Source organism: Euprymna scolopes, chromosome 35 (assembly GCF_053919585.1).
Source record: "Euprymna scolopes isolate OS-2025 chromosome 35, ASM5391958v1, whole genome shotgun sequence".
Lineage (NCBI taxonomy): Eukaryota > Metazoa > Mollusca > Cephalopoda > Sepiida > Sepiolidae > Euprymna > Euprymna scolopes.
In genome coordinates, this window is record NC_136516.1 from 75,639,644 (window position 1) to 75,658,509 (window position 18,866).

General features: G+C 34.6%; 1 protein-coding gene across 1 annotated transcript in view; it reads right to left on the bottom strand.

Annotated features, from left to right (window-relative positions):
- LOC145259948 (uncharacterized) overlaps nucleotides 1-18,866 on the bottom strand; it is a 43,475-nt gene that overhangs the window by 1,298 nt on the left and 23,311 nt on the right. The window contains exons 7-10 of the mRNA XM_080117923.1: nucleotides 12,861-12,957; nucleotides 11,039-11,143; nucleotides 10,780-10,875; nucleotides 5,614-5,794 (exon numbers count right to left, since the gene is read on the bottom strand). Coding sequence (XP_079974049.1) covers nucleotides 5,614-5,794; nucleotides 10,780-10,875; nucleotides 11,039-11,143; nucleotides 12,861-12,957 — 479 coding nt within the window. The remainder of the gene's footprint in view (nucleotides 1-5,613; nucleotides 5,795-10,779; nucleotides 10,876-11,038; nucleotides 11,144-12,860; nucleotides 12,958-18,866) is intronic.

Genomic DNA, 18,866 nt, shown 5'->3' on the forward strand with positions numbered 1-18,866 from the left:
ATCAAAGCAGATTTCAAAAACGAAAATAATTCACCAAATTGAATTTTTTTTGCTAATAGAGTAATATATTTTATAAAATAATATATATGAGGATTATTCCAAAACTAAGGCCTCTTGTATTTTAACATAAAAATTAAAGCATTGAAGAGCTACAAAAACGAGGTGTTACAATTAAAACGAGCAACCTTCTATGCTCCAGAATTTTTTTTCTTTTCATAATCGCCACCATCCTCAATGTACTTTTGCCGGCGATGAACGATGACTTGGTCCAAAGCGCATTCTGTAATCACATCTGTTGCCACTTTGAAATTAACAATCCTGTCTCCTAACTGTGGTGACATCAACTGCATATTTTAAGATGGAATTATTTTTTTTAAATAGTTGATTTTCAAATGCTAATATTACAAACATGCTTCTTCTCTGCATATAGAAGAGTACCTAAACTAATATGATACTATTCAGCACCATGCCCAAATAAAGTGTTAGGAATTTTTCAAAGGAAAGGGGAAAAAATAATAACAAGAAAAGAAATAAGTTTATCAGTAGAAGAAAATTATACAAAGTTGTTCACCAAGACACACAAAGGTATCTTAAATAGGATTATTCATCAAGGTGTGTTTATATTTTGCATTGATCTGAGAATTTATTTTCAAGGTAGATCTTAAAAAACTAGATCTATTCACCAATTATGTTTTTGTTTTTTTTTGCTAATAGACTAAAATATTTTTTGAAACTAATAACCAAATCAGATTAAGAACAACAAAAACATAGAATATTTTAAGATGGAATTATTTTTTTATGGAATTATATTTAATTGAAAGTTTCAAAAATAATTAATGGCATTTTAAATTTGATGAACATTTTCTTAAATATTATAAATAATTTGGATATTTATTACCAAGGCAGATTTAAAAAATGACATTAATTAGTCAATTGATATATTTTGCTAATCTATATATATAAAAGCGAAAATGTGTGTTAGTGTGTGTGTGCATTTGTGTATGTCTGCCAAAGGCTTTTTTCGCCAGGCTTCTCGGTCGGCTCACTCCTTAAAACTTTTTATATGCTGTCTAAATCATAATATCTACAACTTAAGAACAGGAGTCATGGCTATGTTTAATTTGCCTGACTTTTACGCATTATGTTCGAGATATTTTTCGTTCGCCGTGTCTGCGTTATGCTTTTCAGTATAAAAAAAGCGAATGATGGGGCGGGGGAAACAGAAACTGGCTTGCAGCGCAAAACTAGGTCAAACATCACGCGACTTGACTTTCTTTCACCTGTCAATTTCACTTTATAAACGTTAACTTAACACACTTATCATTTCCTCTCCCCTCATGGCGGAGATGGTTAAATCTCAGGGTTTTTTCATTTCGTTTCCACCTTTGCGGCGTCAAGGCTTTGGGGTCCAAGCCTACCTTCCTACTAAAACTTTTTTTTTTTTTTTTTACACCTCCAAACACCCAGCCAACATTGTTTTTTTAAACAGGGTTGTTTTGATCTACCCCCACCCCCCAACACACACACACATGTTTGAATTCACAATACCTGCTTTTTACGTCATACAACAGGGCATCACTACCATACATTTCTTTCATTTCATCAAAAATCTGTGGTGTGCGTCCTTTCAAATACAAAAATTGTATCACTGTGTGATACTCAACAGGCTCTATTTCATACCTGATTCAGTTCAAACACCTGTGAATTACAAACCTCAATTAGTTTAAAGTTGTAAATTGCCACATAGATATAAATCACTGCAAAAATTTCAGCTAGATCAGACAAGTGGAAATGGGTTAAGGGCATTACTTATTGAACAACCCTCATATATCATCTTATGTTTCTTGCATACAAACTGGCTTCCATCGTTATTATGACATATAATATCCAGATGCAAAAGGCATTAAATACTCCAGCAATCATAAAGAATAATCCATCAGCTGGTTCAACAGTACAGAATCAAACTCACTTACCCTGGTCTCAATTATACAGAATCAAATATTACAACTGCTAGAAGATTTCTTTCTGAAATATTATGATAACATACAGTGTGGAACAATAAAATTGTTGCCCTACATGATTCCATTTCCATTTGATGAAAAGTAGTTGGCCAGTTATGTACAAATCCCAAGAGCAATAAGAGCCTTCTATCATGCCTGAAAGTGACATAATGTTCAACAAGTGAGATCGGAGATGTGACGCTGTACTAATCTAAGTTATGGTCTTTAGTATGGCTTCAAGTGAGAGCCACATCATACAACCTTACATCTTCAAAGTTGGCTTGAAAGTCAACACCAAATGGTACCTGGATGTAATGAAGAATGTGGTGATCTCCTGATGCAATCAGGTGGCTGCTGGCAGACTCCAGGTGTGGTAGCAGAACTCGGCACTGGCCCACAAATCCAAAGAGACGCAGGCTTGGCTTCAGAAGGAGTGCTACAACTTTGTACCCTTCTTTGATTGCCCCCTCACTTGACCTGAAACTGCTGGACTACTTCGTTTGGTCATACGTCAAAAACATCAACATGACCTCTCACAACACCAAAGCCAGCCTAATCGCCGCCATCCACCGAATATTCGTCAAGCACCTGCCAGCGCTTGTGTAAAAGGCATGCTCCCAGTTCCAGACCTATACCAAGGCAGTGATTGAGGTTAAAGTCGGCTCCATTGAATAGGTATCAGCTCTATTACATAATCAAGTTACCTGAATTGATTTTTTTCAATAAAAATTTTAAACTAAAGCTGTAGTGTTGTTTTCTTTAGGGCCACAACTTTATCGTTCCACCCTGTATAATATGAATATGCAACAATTATTAAATATGCTAGTAATTATGCTATGTATTTGAGACCCTAGACCAGTCAGTAGCGATAAGCTTTACTAGTATGAATTTTGGCTAGGAGCAAATTAGTATATGTCAGAATAACCTGCCGGCAAGCAGAGTGTACCCAGAGGCAGGAGATGTGATTTGAAACAGATTAAAAGGTCAAACTCCTTAGACAAAACATTGTCAAAAATATTATGTTAGCATTACATCTGTCTATTAGAGATTTGACTATTTAATCCACTGAATCTAATTCCGTCAGATGAATTGCGTAATAGCAAAAACACAAAAAAGACTACATTCTCTTCCAGAGCATCTCTTTCTCATCAGGGCTTATAACTGACCATTGCACTCTAATTAGAAGTGAAAAGTACAAGTCCCATATAAAAGTTCCTGACCAATAAAAATTTACTGCAAGTCAACCAAAAGAAAATATATAGCGGCAAGAGAAAACCTTATTTGTCAGCAAAATTACTGAAGTTAGGGTTCCTGAAAAGATCACCGAAATAATATACTTGATAGCAAGAATACTCGTGGATGTCGATGACATACACCGATTTAGCAACAGTACTTGTGGAGGATTCCTGAACGGGGAATAAACTCTAAATAAATGTACCCTGGTCACTCTTTAAAAATGATTTTATCAAACGCTACTTCTATCTGCCTAAAATTGAATTCCTTTATATTTACTATATTCTATTCATGAGGATATGACATGAGTCACGCTTTTGAGTGATGGAAACAATAGCTTTTCAAATCAGTCTCTTTTGGGAAGTGATACGGATGAGATGATCCAATAATGTAATGATCTAAGCTGATGAGATAATGCAACATTATCTGTATTATTCAGACTATTTTGCAAGGACCCATGGCACAATGGATAAAAGTGCTAAGTTATAATCAGTTTTAATTGACAGTCTTCTGAAGGTTAAAGGTTTAATCCTCAATATGGGTGATACTAAAAATATAATTACAAATTTCTTCAGACTTCTATCCGGTTATGACTGACTGAATGAGAGTAAATAAACCCCATAGAAGAAAAAAGGGTTCTGTTATAAATTCTGGACAAATGTTCTAATTCATGTTGCCTGCAAATGTTAGATCGAGTAGTTGAATGATGAACTCTCAGGTAGTTTTTTTTTATTTTTTAAAGTCATGTTCACCCCCTAACAAAGCATATCACCACTTAGACGTAGGGGCTAATATTTGGGACTATGCTTAGGAAAGATTAACAAGATGTTTGTTTATATTATATTTAAACTTCTGCATATCAGTACAGTCTGGGAAGAAGGTAGCAGGAAGGGAATTCCAAAATCTAGCTGTTTGAGGGAAGATACTATTAGAGTAGAAAGCTTTCTGGCATTTAGAGACCTCAACAGTGAAGGGGGTGAGATTTTGTTGCTAAGTAGGTTTGTCGAGGATACGTATGTTGAGGGGGCACAAGTGCAACGAGTTCGTCAGAGCAAATGCCACTAAAATGTCTGTAAAACAGGCAGAGATGCAACACTGCAGCAGTGAGACAGGAACTGGAGCTTAGTTGACAAAGTGAGACCTATTAGATTGAAAACTCTTTTTTGAACCATATCCAAAAGGGAGAAGCAATTAACCTAGTTAGTTCTAGAGAACAGAATTGAACTCACCTACCCTGGTCTCAATTATGCAGAATCAAATATTACAACTGCTAGATGATTTCTTTGTGGATCATTTTGATAACACATGATATAAATATGCAGAAAATATTAGATATGACAGTAATTAGAAAGACAGAATGTCTAAGTAATGCCTATGCATCTTTTAATTCCCAAATTGGAAAAATGAAGTTAAGGAATACATTTTAGCTGGGTAGTCTTTCTTCATAAGTAAATTCTCTCTCCAGAAAACTCTGCAAAGTCTCCTTGTGTTTTCATGCATGAATAGTTTCTTTTGCTTAAGTTAAAAACACAAGATAATCAACATTTTTTAATCAATAGTTTTTCTTTTTTTTTTAATTATTGAAAGCACTTTTTTCATAAGTAAATTCTCTCTCCAACATCATGACGTGTTTCCAATTGTTCTTTTTTTTTATTTATTTAATAATCACTGAAAAGTTTTTCTGGTCTTATTTTAATTAAGAATTATTGAAATTAGTTTTTTTTTTTTAAATTATTGACAGCACTTTTTGCGCGCTTTCTTTTTATTTTTTTTAATTATTGAATACAATTTTTGCGCTCTTTCTTTTTTATTTTAAATTATTGAAAACACTTTAGAAAAATCATTTTAAACTATTTTGAGAATATACATTGTATACGTTTTTTTTTATGATGTTTGAAATTTTGTTTCTTTGATTTCAATAATTTCATTTGTTATTTTGATTTTATTTTCATAAACATATATTTATTATATAAATTAAAATAAAAAAAACTTATTTTCAAATTTAAAAAAGAAAACATTTTTATAATTTCATAAGCATAATTCTTATAAAATTTCAAATAAAATAAAAACATTTTTTAATTTTGTTATTAAAAGTGCAAATAAAGATTAATTGTGTTATTTTTATCTTTTTATAATTTTGTTAATTTTTATTGTATATTTTTCAATAGTCCCCTTTTGTTTCACAATAGAAATACGAGAGAATAATAAAAGTGAAGGAACTGATTTGTCTTGTTACTGCTTTTGGTAGCAACCACACCGGACGTTAGGAAGTACATTAGCTGACTATAACCCAATCTTTCGTTAATGAAAATATGACAATTAAAATTAGACGGAAAATGAAAGTAATTCTATCAAAAGGTAGAATAAGCAAAAAACTTACCTTTGTTGTAAATTTTTTGATTTTAAAAGCGGCAAAAGACATTCAAAAATAATTTTTAATAAATGCTGAGAAAGAAGAGATTCTTGGAGTTTGTGTTGCTCGTTCCAAAAGTCATTTACTTCTTCAAGACTGGAATAATGAAGTCTCGCAGAAGATTCTTTTAAATCATGATGACAACGGCCTAAAAAGACAAAAAGAAAATCTTTAATTTTTTTTTCTTTCTGTTTTTATGGACAATGACCATGACCTCAATAAAAGATTGCATGAAAGACAAAAAGAAATAAGTGCACAATCTCATTTAAATATTAATAACATAAAATGTTTTATATTTCAGAATTTTTGAGATGAGGATAATTTGTATAATTTGAATTATTCAAACAAATGTTCTAATCTTGTGTTTTATTTGCACAACGTTTCGGCTCATATCACCCATATAACCTCCGATCTTCTTCGGGTATATCTTGCCAAACTCGGGAATTGTTCTGTCGAACTCGTGAATCTGCACAAAATTTCAAATGGAACTCCTTAAGTAATTCATGAGGGTAGCATGCTTTTGTTCTGTCAGCCATGACCAGATAGAAGTCTTTAAGTAATTTGCAATTATATTCTAAGTATCGCCCGCACTAAGGATTGAACCTTCAACTTCCAGAAAAATGTCACTTACAACTGAATTTTATTTAATACTTTATCCGTTATGCCAGGGATCCTTGCAGATAATTCTCGTATGAATTTTGGGAGCCTTAAATCTATCCCTGTTTTTAGATGTACAGTCTTATTATAGATCACTACATATTATCATAATATATATGTATATTTTTTTCACTATGCATATTTTTTATAATTAAGTTCCCATATTGTATTAAATTTTATACTAGGTCTGCTTAGTAGGCGTTCGTCATCCAGCATATGCACTGCTTCTTTGAGTCATCTTACTCTCCACCGTTCTTCTCTATCAATAATTTTTACTTCATCCCTTAAGGGTAGGTGGTTTCCCTTTTACCTCCATATGCGATCGACTATACCCGACTTTTCAATATTTATATATATTATGGCTTTTCGATATTCTTTCAAACTCAGTTTTAGTAGGCGACACGTCTCCCCTTTGTATAGTTTTCAACGTGTTTATGGTGTGCCAAATGCACTACATGCAGAACAAGACCTCTTAAATGGACAGAATCGACAACAAACCCTGGACATGTAACTACGGCAGCAGAGAACCACAGATAATCAAAATATGACGGATTTGTGTTTCGACTGATCGCCATGGAGACGAGTGGAGTAATAGGCCCAACCATGCACAACTTTCTCAACAGCCTGGGACTCTTAATAATATGCCATACCAGGGACCAACGTGAATTAACTTGGCTTTATTGTATTTATTTGCTTCCCCACCAAAGCAAATTAGGCACAAGGCCGTTTTTAATGTGGGGTAAAAACCAGCTCTCCTAAAAGTAGGCAAAAAGGGGGCACTCTGGTTACCAAAAATAATAAGTTTCCCAGTATAGAGGGTTTCCCCTCCATTGACTGGTACAAATTATCTTAAGTGCAGCATCTGCAGAACAGATGGTATTTATTTGCTCCCCCACCGAGCAAATTAGGCACAAGGCCGATTTTTAATGTGAGGAGTGAAGGGGAAATGGGGACCAACTCCCTGGGGAGTAGGGGAGTTGGATAGTGACAATTGGTATGAAGGGTTGCCCCCACATTGACCAAGGTCTTATATGTGAGGTTGCCCACACATATGGTCTTTGCTTGCAGTATCTGCCAGAACAGATACTACACTTTGATCCCGGCCCGAAGGCCGACAACAACAAAAAAAAAAGGCAAGGTATTTATTTGATCCCCCACTGAGCAAATTAGGCACAAGGCCGATTTTTTATGTGAGGAGTGAAGGGGAAATGGGGACCAACTCCCCGGAGAGTAGGGGAGCTGGATAGTGACAATTGGTATGAAGGGTTGCCCCTACATTGACCAAGGTCTTATATGTGGGGTTGCCCCCACATATGGTCTTTGCTTGCAGTATCTGCCGGAACAGATAGTACACTTTGATCTTGGCCCGAAGGCCAAGAACAGAAAAAAGGCAAGCCTCTTTGGCCTTATGAGTAATTTTGAATGACCACTATTCAAGAAAACACTGAACCTTCTCTCGGCCTGTCCAACCACTCGGAGATCCGATAAAACTTCCTGGTACTTGCATGATTGGGTTTAAAGTCAACTTATCCCTTAGGTCACTGCACTTTTTTGTGAATCCACAATAGTCATGAGTTACATTGAATCGCATTGCATCCAACATCCTTCGGACACAGAAAACAAAGATACAAATCAGGATCATAATGCAGAGAGCCACACACCATTTTGGTTTTAGTTAATTTCATCTTCAACCATTTTTCCATATTTTCAGTTCATCTATTAACTCTTCCCAAGATTCAGCAATAATAACCAAATGAATCAGTGTACAGTAACTCCCACGGACAGTTCAATGGAAACAATTGATAGTACCTCAAAGACTATGATGAAAAGTAAATGAGTAAAGACAGATCCCAGGTGAAATCCAACCTTGACATTTCATCTTCCTGAACTCTACTACTAGCATTAATATATGATGCCAACTTTCTGTCTAATAAGACAACGGCATTCTGCATCTAGTTTGGTGTACTGTAGGCTATAGAGTTCGAAGCTGGAATTGACTCTTCAGATACAGGCCTGGGCAGGTGATAAGGAGACTTAAATTTGCCCAGTAGCGTTGCAGACAAAGTGCAACGGAAAAGCAAGCCAATATTCTTAAAGCCAGCGCAGCTGCAGGAAAGGTATTGCAGTGCTTCACCATCCATCTATCCAGACTACAAACCAGAGCCTTTGCCAAGGCATCCTTAATTTGCCTATAGCTGGTGAAAATTTGAAAATATTTCCAATTTTGATGAAAATAATGGATATCCTCACTGTAGTTATGTAGTGTTATGGTTTTCATTTTGATACAAATGTTCATATATACACACTATAGAAAACAGAAGCCACCACCCCCATCTTTCATATTGTCCATTATCGCACATATCAGGGGACTCTATCGAAAGCTTTTTTTCAGGTCCATAAATGCCATATAGAGTCTCATGTCTGCACATAATTATCTTTCTTGTAGTTGGCGTCCAATGAATATTGCATCAATTGTGTTCCTGTCAAAGTCAAACTGCATCTGATTTATAACAAACTTGTCTGACGATGTCTGCTACATCTTTAATTATTTTCATAACTGTTTCTACAAGCTTCAAGCCTCTAGAATTGTAATAGAAGATACTACTCACACAAGTAGCAATGTATCTGTTTGGCTTGTCAGGTGCAGGAACCGGAGAAAGAAAGAGAAGTAAAGAATTTAAGTTTGTAGTCGGATTCTTTTTATATGTAGCATTAATTTGCATATGAGGGGAATAGCTGCTTTAAGAAGGACAAATCGGGGATGACAGACAGTTGAATGTTTGACAATTGAAAGAAAGCATTGAAGTTGAGATTTGTTTGTTAATGTGAATTATGGAGGTTAAGTGAAGAGTTGTTCCATCACTTTTCCTTTGGAGATTTACAATGATGCAAATGCAGACTGTACCAAACTGAATGCAAAACACACGTTAAACTGATGATAATGATGACGGATGGATGGATTTAATTTTAATCATTGCATTATTTTACTTTTTATCTTCATGGTATGAATATTTATTTTTTTTTTTATAACAAAAAAGAGTCCCGACTATGTTTGACCTGTTAGAGACGGGAATTTGGGGGGGGGGGGGGGTTGAAAAGACGAGATGTAAACAGTAAAAGTAAAAGAATTTACGTTTGTAGCTGAATTCTTTTTATATGTGACATTAATTTGCATATGAGGAGAATAGCTGCTTTAAGAAGGACAAATCGGGGAGGACAGACAGTTGAGTGTTTGATAGTTGAAAGAAAGCATTGAAGTTGAGAGTTAGTGGTGTGAAGGTTGGTCATGTAGGAGAATCATAAGGGTAGAGTCACCTCTTAATTTCCATTACTCCCCATGTAAACATGCACCAGGTTGCATGTTTTAGTGATGCATATGAATGGCACATGTTGCAGATGATAGATTAATATTAAGAGAAAAAAGATGGGGGCACAGAGAAAGATGTCTTCTTTGTTTGAAATTAAATAAGTACCTTATTAAATGAGGAATCATGCTGAGACTAACCTATTCGAGAAAAACAATTTTCTTAGATCGGCTCTGGACAAACCCTGTTTGAAACAGGGTTTGTCTAGGGCCCATCTAAGAACACTGTCTGGCCATTATCCCCAGTAAATATCTCAAATAGTGAATTTCTGGGTGGTCAAATGGTGACTACTAACAAAAGCCAGAATCTAGTCAGGGTTGAAAAGATTTATGGAGATGGAATATTAAGTTTTATATAGAAAATTTCTTTTAAAAAAAAGTATGCCTACAAAACAAATTAATCTATAAAAATATTAAAACTTGAAGCATAAAAACATTTTACCAAAATGATTGGTTTTAGCATTAAATAACAGCAAATGGTACTTCTGAAGTTTACGGATCATGCTGAAATAATAGTGCTATTATTTAGAAACCTATTCTTAACATTCTGTGTTAACTATTCTGTAATTTTATCTGACAATTTAATAAAGAAAAGACACTGCAAAAATTTAATTTAATTTTAAAATCTTATCTTGAAAGTAGCATGGTCCATAAACTGCAGAAATACTCTGTAAGATATAACTTGTCATGGCCACAACTTCATTGAATACCATAATGCAAAGCATTCACTCTCTAGTACGCTCTAGGGTTTCACTTTAAGAGGTTTAAGAACACTGCCATTGTCTATCCCGGTAAATTTTACATAAGATTCAATTTTATATAGATTTTCTAACCATTTTTCCTATAAGGAATACACAAACATTACACACAAATACATACACACAAACATTTGCACAAATACTGAGTTTTATATATAAGATTAAAAAAAATATCTGATTGCAAAACAAATTAATCTATAAATATTTGATGAGATTTAAAACTTAAAGCATTAAATGTTTTTACCAAAAATGATTGATTCCAGAATGAAATAACCTGCAAAGCATTGATATGCCATAAAACAAATAATTACGTAAATTTAACAAACAATAGAAAAAAATAGAAACAATACTTACTGTTGAGAAGATGAGGAGGCAGCCATATTTCTTTGGGAACAATTGTGGGAGTCTGTTTAGTTTGAGGAATCACAGCCGAGGTTGAATTTTTTTTTGCTGTAAAGGAAGAATTTAATATCTTGAAATTGGTGGATAAGGAGTATCACTTAGATAAGTTAATATGACGATGACATTTGGATTAATGAGTAATTGCAACAATTGTTTGTCGGAGAAAAAAAAACAAAAAAAAAAACAGGAATGAGTTGCAATATTAGAATACCTTTCCTCAAAAGAGTTTCTGTTTGTTGATTTAAATCATACATTGAAGTTAGAATGTATTCCATGGAAATTTTAGTCGCAAGAATTTCTTCAGGAGATGAGGAATCTGAAAGATAAAAAAAATTTTTTTTAATGTTTCTATTTTTTAAATAACAGTTTTATGAAAAAAAAAAAAAAAAAGGGAAAGAAAGGGGTACATACTACATAATCATGTTGAAACACCATTTCCCCACTGGATCACTGAAGTTAAGCAACATTGAACCTGGTCAGTATTAAATGGGTAACCATTTGAGACTTCCAGATGCTGTATATGCTCTCCTCTTATCTCGGCATTATTTCCAGTCATCCTGGACTTCTCCTTGCCACTGGACTCAAGCTGTGTCAATTCAGGAGAGGTGTGGTTGGTGATTGCGCAAACCTTGCCTCACAATAACACGCGTAGATACCCCTACAAGGGGTATCCTTTGTCTTTCGAGACTGAATGGAGGTACTGATACATTGATATAAAAAGGGGTAACATTTAGATCATGTTTAAAAAAAAAAAAAAAAAAATAACTGGTTTTAATGAGGGAAAGGACAAACTTAGATCTGATAACCTCAGAGGAGGATTAAATCTGGACAGTAAAGGGAGATGTGTGCAAAACAGGAGACTTTGTTGGTTTGGTCATACTGAAAGAATGGATGAAAGTGCTTGGGAAAACATGGAAGGAAGTGATAAATGTGAAAGAAAGAGGAATAAACACCTGGCCAAAGTTATGCTAGTTTATAAAACACATGCCAGCAAGTTAAAACAAATTTTACATGAAATATGATTATGATGATGATAGTAGATTAAAAAAGTAATATCTTTGTTTTAACTTGCCTCAAAATTTAAATTATACTGTCCACCAATGTTACTATTGACAAATAAAAACAGTCCTTATGAACTAAAAAAAGTCCTGTAGTTATCTCCCTTTTATGGCTGAGAGCATACAAAACAGGGTACTTGCACAGTTTAATCAAGACATTAAAAAAATGAAAATATCGAGAAAAAAAAAGAAAAAAAAAAAAAGAAAGTTATATCATACGCATCCGTTATGGAATGAAATTCTCTGAAAAAAATTTCACTTAATTTGATCAAGAAGTTTTTTTGCTTTTTTTTTTTTTTCAGCAAAAAAACAATTTGTTAGGATACCAATCAAAAGGGAGCCATGTTTTGATTTTTAGGAAGAAAAGCTAATATTTAACATGGAGAGAGGGGTGTCGGCGCCTTAGACTGATCAAATTAAGGGAAATTTTTTTGGAGAACTTCAGTCCAAAACAGATACGTACAATATAACATTTTTTTTTATATTTTCATTTTTTAATGTCTTGATTAAACTGTACAAGTACCTAAAACTGTATATTTAACTAGCATTGCTTTCTGGTATCAAAAAAATGCCCCCTAGAAAAAACACTGAATTATTTTATTTTGTTTTTACTTTAAAAGATGGACCATAATCTTAAAAATATTTTTTTTTTTTTTTTTTACAAGGTGGTCACCACTTATGAAGGCCCGTGTGTGACTTTATTTGTCAGTTTTGAGTAAACATGCGTCAGGCTGCATGTTTTAGTGATGTGTTCAAGTATTTTTTAATTTTCAGAGTTAGGAGTCAAAGTCAGACCTTATACCGTCCAATTATGCAACTTTGTAATATAAAAGACTATTTTTTTTTTTCAATAATTTGCACTTTACTAATATTTTTCCAGAATAATTATCATCATCTTTACTTCATAAAATTGTCAGAAAAGAAATTTTTTTTCATGGCTTTTTGATTTCATAGCAAAATAAGAATTAGTTCTACCTGATAAAGAAGGAAGGTCCAAACTTTGCAACAATTTGTAAAGGTTTTCATATTTTTGTGTAAACATTGTCGCTTTGATATTTGGCATCTTCTCCATCTGAAAAATATGTCAAAGGTTTATTTGAATAATAAATATTTTCATCAGAAATGCTAACGTTAGTGTAGCATCCTATTCTTCTGAAAGAGCACCAAAATAATTATTTAATATTTAACTTTGTATCCATTGCTTTGTTCCATGAGTGATGTTTCTTACAAAGGAGAAATAATCTTCTGGATTTCAATCTATCAAACTAAAACGTATCATTAGCCAGTTTTATCCTTAAAGTAATATTTTCTTTTTAGCTTTTTACATACAGTAGTTTCTTACCTCTAGCAATTTCTGGAAAAAATTATCATCCACATACGTAAAAGTTTCATCCTCACGGAATCTCCAGTGTAGAGATATCTGTTCAAACAGATCATATAATTTGAATCGTGAACTCTATTCCAAGCGTTCTAATAGGTGAGGCCAATTCTAACTTATGAAACAAATAGAGAAATATATTCTATTGTGTCCAATTAAGCAGACAACATAGTCAACCATTTTCTGGGCTTACTATTTCGGTACTGGCTCATGACAAATTGAAAGTGGGTGTTTGTGTTGGTGATACCATCACTAGAAAATTGCCATACAAGGTTAACGGTCTCCTCCTATCCCAGTTTTTTTTTTTTTTTTAACAGACCCCCACCCCGAGTTGCTTCCTAGATATATTAGCGTCACTATAGCTGAGGAACTTCATCTACCCTCTGCATTATGATAACCTTCCAGAATATGAGAGAGAGGTGCTACACCTTTCCTATAGATGACCTGGAACTGTACAAGGCAGAGGCGTTCATCTCCCTGGGCTACCCGTATACAAAAAGCGTTCAAGTCAAGTATTTTTTAATTTTTGGAGTTAGGAATCAAAGTCAGACCTTATACCGTCCAATTATGCAACTGTGTAATATACAAGACTATTTTTTTTTTTTTAATGATTTGCACTCTAGAAGGTAAGGGTAGTTGTGCATTATAATTAAATATAAAACAAAGTATGTACTTACCTGTTATGTCGAAATTTTTAAAAATTGCAAAAATTTATGAAAAAGATGATCAAGTAGAAGCATAATTTATCGAATAATGCAGTTTTATGTTTCTTCTATTATGATCAATTCCGTATGACAAACTGACTTATCTCCCTTGTTTTCATTTAAATTCTATTTCAAATGAGAAAATGGTGAATCGATAATGACAATATTTTTTTTTGTAAAGAATAGTTCTAGCAGATCTACCTGATCGTTATTTGTAAATTTTATTGATTTCAACATGACATTACACCGGAGTAGAAGAGAAGAGAAATGTATGTGCTGTTCTGGTATTTTATCATTATATACGACAGTTTTCAAATTTCTCATTTAAATTTTATTTAAAAATTAGTGTCTTCAAAAAGTGTGTGACCATCTTTTACTTTAAATTCCCGTCCACAACTGGAGCACAATACACATAGACCCATGGGAACAGCACATAAATTTCTCTTCTACTCCGAGGCACTGCCTCCACCATAACACCAAAATGAGGAAAAGGAAAAAAAAATAAATAAATAATCACGGGTGGACTTCCTATCCTGAAGAGGCTATTTATTAGCGAAATATTGGACTTGCAACACAAAAAAAAAAAAAAAGTGTGACCATCTTTCAACTTAAATTTTGCTATTTTAAATAAGAAAATAGCGAATTGATATTTTTTTTTTTTTTTTTTTTTTTAAATAAATAAAATAGTTCTAGCAGATCTAATTGACCATTTTTTGTAATTTTTACTGATTTAAACAGGAAACATAATTAGCTAATAGTGTTTTTACTTTAAAAGAATTTTTTTTTTTTTTTTTTTTTAGATATCCAAGAACAAGCATTGTAGACAGTCCTAATCACAAAGGGTGAAATTTGAAGTGAAGTTCTTTCCAAAAAATATGACTGTCGGATGATGAGGAAATTATCTCTAGTCCAATAATGATGGTTGATATAGAAATATTACATCTTTTCTGCTCTTCTCCAAATTCTCAAGAACTAGGCCACTGCTCAGCAACTCTGGATTTAACAGATTAGGCATAAGAGTTTTTCGTTTCCTAAAACCCATTTTCAATAGTTGACAACTGCACATTCAGGAGTATAGCATAACTAACTTTCTGTTAGCCATGGTATACTCCTGAAATTTTAGAGAGTAAAAAACTCTTGATACCAGCAATTAACAACTCTGGCATATTGAAGGTGGAGCCAAACACATTCTTTCTTAGAATACAGATTATGGAGACTGAGGAATAAACAGCTATGATTTGCATGTGTCCGCTGCAAGGAAACAGTGGCTGCACATGGGCACGAATCTTGAATAGTGTGATTATGAGACAAGGGTGATTATGCAAAGCAGGTGCTTTTGTCCAAAATGGCTGAATAGATGGATATTTTTTGCTCGGGACGTTGCTACACGAAGGAGTGAGAGAGAGCGCCAGAAAAAAAATGTGTATATATATATATATATATATATATATATATACACATACACACACGAGCAAAAAACACTTTGAAATGAGTTAAAAACATATTTAATCTGAACAGGAAACACTAGATAAGTGGATAGTCCTTAATCCGTGGAGATTCGAAGAAATACTTTCCTTCTCCTCAGAAGATGGGAATTAGCAAAATGCAGGTTCGGATTTTGCATGCTAAAGTATTTGATGAAACAACAAATAAGTCAAAGATCTTACTTGATAACAAAAAAGTGAAGCAGAGGGAATATTATTTTATATATATATATGTTTTCACAAGTGATGGCATGGTCCTTAACAAATTCGTCCACGCAATTTCGAACACCACCACTGAATCGACACACCACGCCATAAACAAATACTGTTGAATCAACACACGTTCCCAAGCAGGACCAAACAATCTCGCCGAATTGACACGCCACGATACGAAAATTCAATAACGTGAGACATGTTATCAAAGTATTTCAAAATCCGCAAATCACTTATCGGCTCGTTCTTTTTATAGCCGTTGGGCGAAACTAAATCGTCACTTTGGGGTAAGATGGGTGTGGTTCATTAGTGGACTTGATTTGTAATCGAAAGGTCCCTGGTTCACTTTTCACTGCAGGTAGGCCCGACTTATACGCTTCCGCGCATGCTCAGCACGCGGGGGGGTCAGTTTTATTTGCATGCATTTTGCCAGCAATTGTTTATTTCTCATGTTGTGGCTGAAATGACAAAACAAACTATTGCTATTAATTATGCTGAGAGTGACTGTCTCATGTTGTTAATGGAGAGAAGAAGCAAAGACTACATGTTCAGAATAGAGCATGGTATCATCAGCAAATGTACCCATCACAGATGCAATTGCATGAAGGAAGTTGTTTTTGAAAATCAAGAATAAGAAATATCCAATGATTGATCCCTGAGGACCTCTAGCATTGACATATTGTTTAGATCTACAGTTTGAGAAAGCCCATTGGAGATAAGTGCAGAGTCCCTTTTCGTGCACGACACGGCACTACAATTATCCTGATTTATACAACTGTTGATAGAGCTGTCATTTCTTAGCATTACCTAAGAGTTAGGACTCCTGTACTACCAATCGGAAACAACAGCTAGACAAGCTGTCAAACCTGTACCCTCAACCTGTCAGATGAGAGCAGCCCAGACTAATCGTGTGAAACTAAATCACAAGCAAGTGTCCAATAGTTGCCCAGGTAGAAAGAAAGAGAATATGGAACAGCATTCATTGTTCTAGTGAAGAAATAAGGTCAAGCACTGGGAGTCTTTATGGTGTTCCTATGATAATACCTCTATGCCTGGCAATGTAAAATCCAGGTGATAGTGCCTATTTATACTTTAAGCAATTTTAAGTTTGCAAACAAGGAAGATTATCAACCAGAACTAAGGAGGCTTTACTCCCCCAGGAATTCAGTGTTAAGACTTTGAAAATCGGTACAGAGGTTTTATATTAATTTTCCTTCTCCAAAATGTATGATCTGATAAGATCTATGACTCCATTTTACTGAGAGGATGTAATCCTGTGCTTGGATTTTATGTCAAATATATCTTTGTCTCTGCTGGGGAAGGTATATGTTGCAATATTTTTTGATCGATAATGGGGTATGATCCCGCACAGTCGGGAGATTCTATTTATAAACGATGCTGCTAGGAACTGACGAATCAAATTAATTCATGTTCTGCTACCAACCAATCAGAAACCAGAATTGCTCCATAAATATTAAACCTTTTCTGTAGCAACTTTGCATATGTTTTCTTCGTGTCAACACGTGAAGAATCTTTTATTCTGGCTACTGAGAACCAGTCACCTCCAGGACTTGTGTAGAACAACTAACCATCAGAAACTGTGCCGAAACTAAACATGGCTTACAACACTAGAGTATACGAGATGCCTTCAATAAGTTTCCAGACTTTTTTTGTACAGACATTTAAAATTGTCGTAAACTCTTGAAAATTCAGTATATTATTGCTATACGAGAGGACTAACTAAATTTTATGATTTTAGGTTCAAATGAACAGCTACAGCAGGACTTGGAATACAATCTGCTAAAGCCTGATTGTCACAGCTGGTGAATTTCAAAAATGCAATCTGGGTCTGTGGACATTCTAGAAGAACGATATGCAATAAAATTCTGTTTTAAACTTAGAAAAAATGTCACAGAAATGTCACAAACTGCTTCTGGACCATCTTGCATGAATTGAGCATTATTTTTTGAATGGCATAACGGATTCAGGGAAGGCAGGGAGTCTGTGAGTGATGTTGAGAGGTGTGAGAGGAGTTAGGAAGTCAGAACACTGGAGTTGATTGGCCAAATAAAGAATTTCATGGATAAGGACAATCGTGTGTCTATAGAGACAATAAGTGCACAGTTTGATGTCAGTGTGGGAACTGTACGCACAATTATTCACGAGGAACTGAAGATGTGGAAGATTTGTATGAAATTTGCCCCGATGTACCAGTTCACAACTCCATCTTTGTCACAGACCATATATCCAAGATGGGCATCAAGACAGTTCCTCATCCTCCCTATAGTTCAGACCTTGCTCCCTGTGACTTTTGGTTATTCCCTAAGCTCAAGGTTGGTTAGTTGTTGGTTGGTTGTTTTTGTTTTACGGCATATCAACCCTTTTCGGGTTATTTAATGCCAAATCCAAAGATTTTGAAGAAAAAATTCTTTTAATAGAATATATTTGTTGTTTTCACGTCGGTTTCTATTTAGCCCATAGTTGGGACCCTAACAGGTACTACCACTCCAGGTCAGAGTGGACCTGGGAGCAATGGTAATTAAAGGGTGGCTCCACACTCTACAAAGCCCACAAGCTGGGGCCCCACCACTGGATATAGTTTAAGGTCATATCCAGGACCCCCATTGAGGGACTTTTACCCTTTTAGGGGGGGGGGCAGTCGGCGTATTCTAATGCTCCACCGACAGGGCCCCTAAGCTCAAGGAAAACCTTAAACGCTATCATTGAGAGACAAGTGAGGAGATGAAAGAGGTTGTGACGAGGGTCATTAACAGCCTTACACAAGAGGACTTTCATGGGGCCTTCCAGAAATTGCTGGAAAAGTGCATTGCAGCTGGAGAAGATTTCTTCGAAGAGGACTAGAGTTCCATGCGTGTACTATCAATAAAGGCACCTTGTATACATTAAGTATTTACTTTAATGCTTTTGTACATCATTTCTTAAAATTTGGAGAGAAGTTCCTCTACCAATGTAGATGCTGAATGGTTTAAGTAGAAACTTATAAAATACTGATAAGAAATACCAAAAAGGACAATTTGCAGACAAAGCTGTAAGAGAAATTTAAAAGAGCAATTCATAGTCTGCTAAGTGCAACTTTTATTACTGAAAATCTAGTCACAAAATCACTATATTATCTCATAGCTAAGAGGGAGAAGGGTTTCATAACTTTTCCACTCGGATTAGTATATAATATTCAACCATT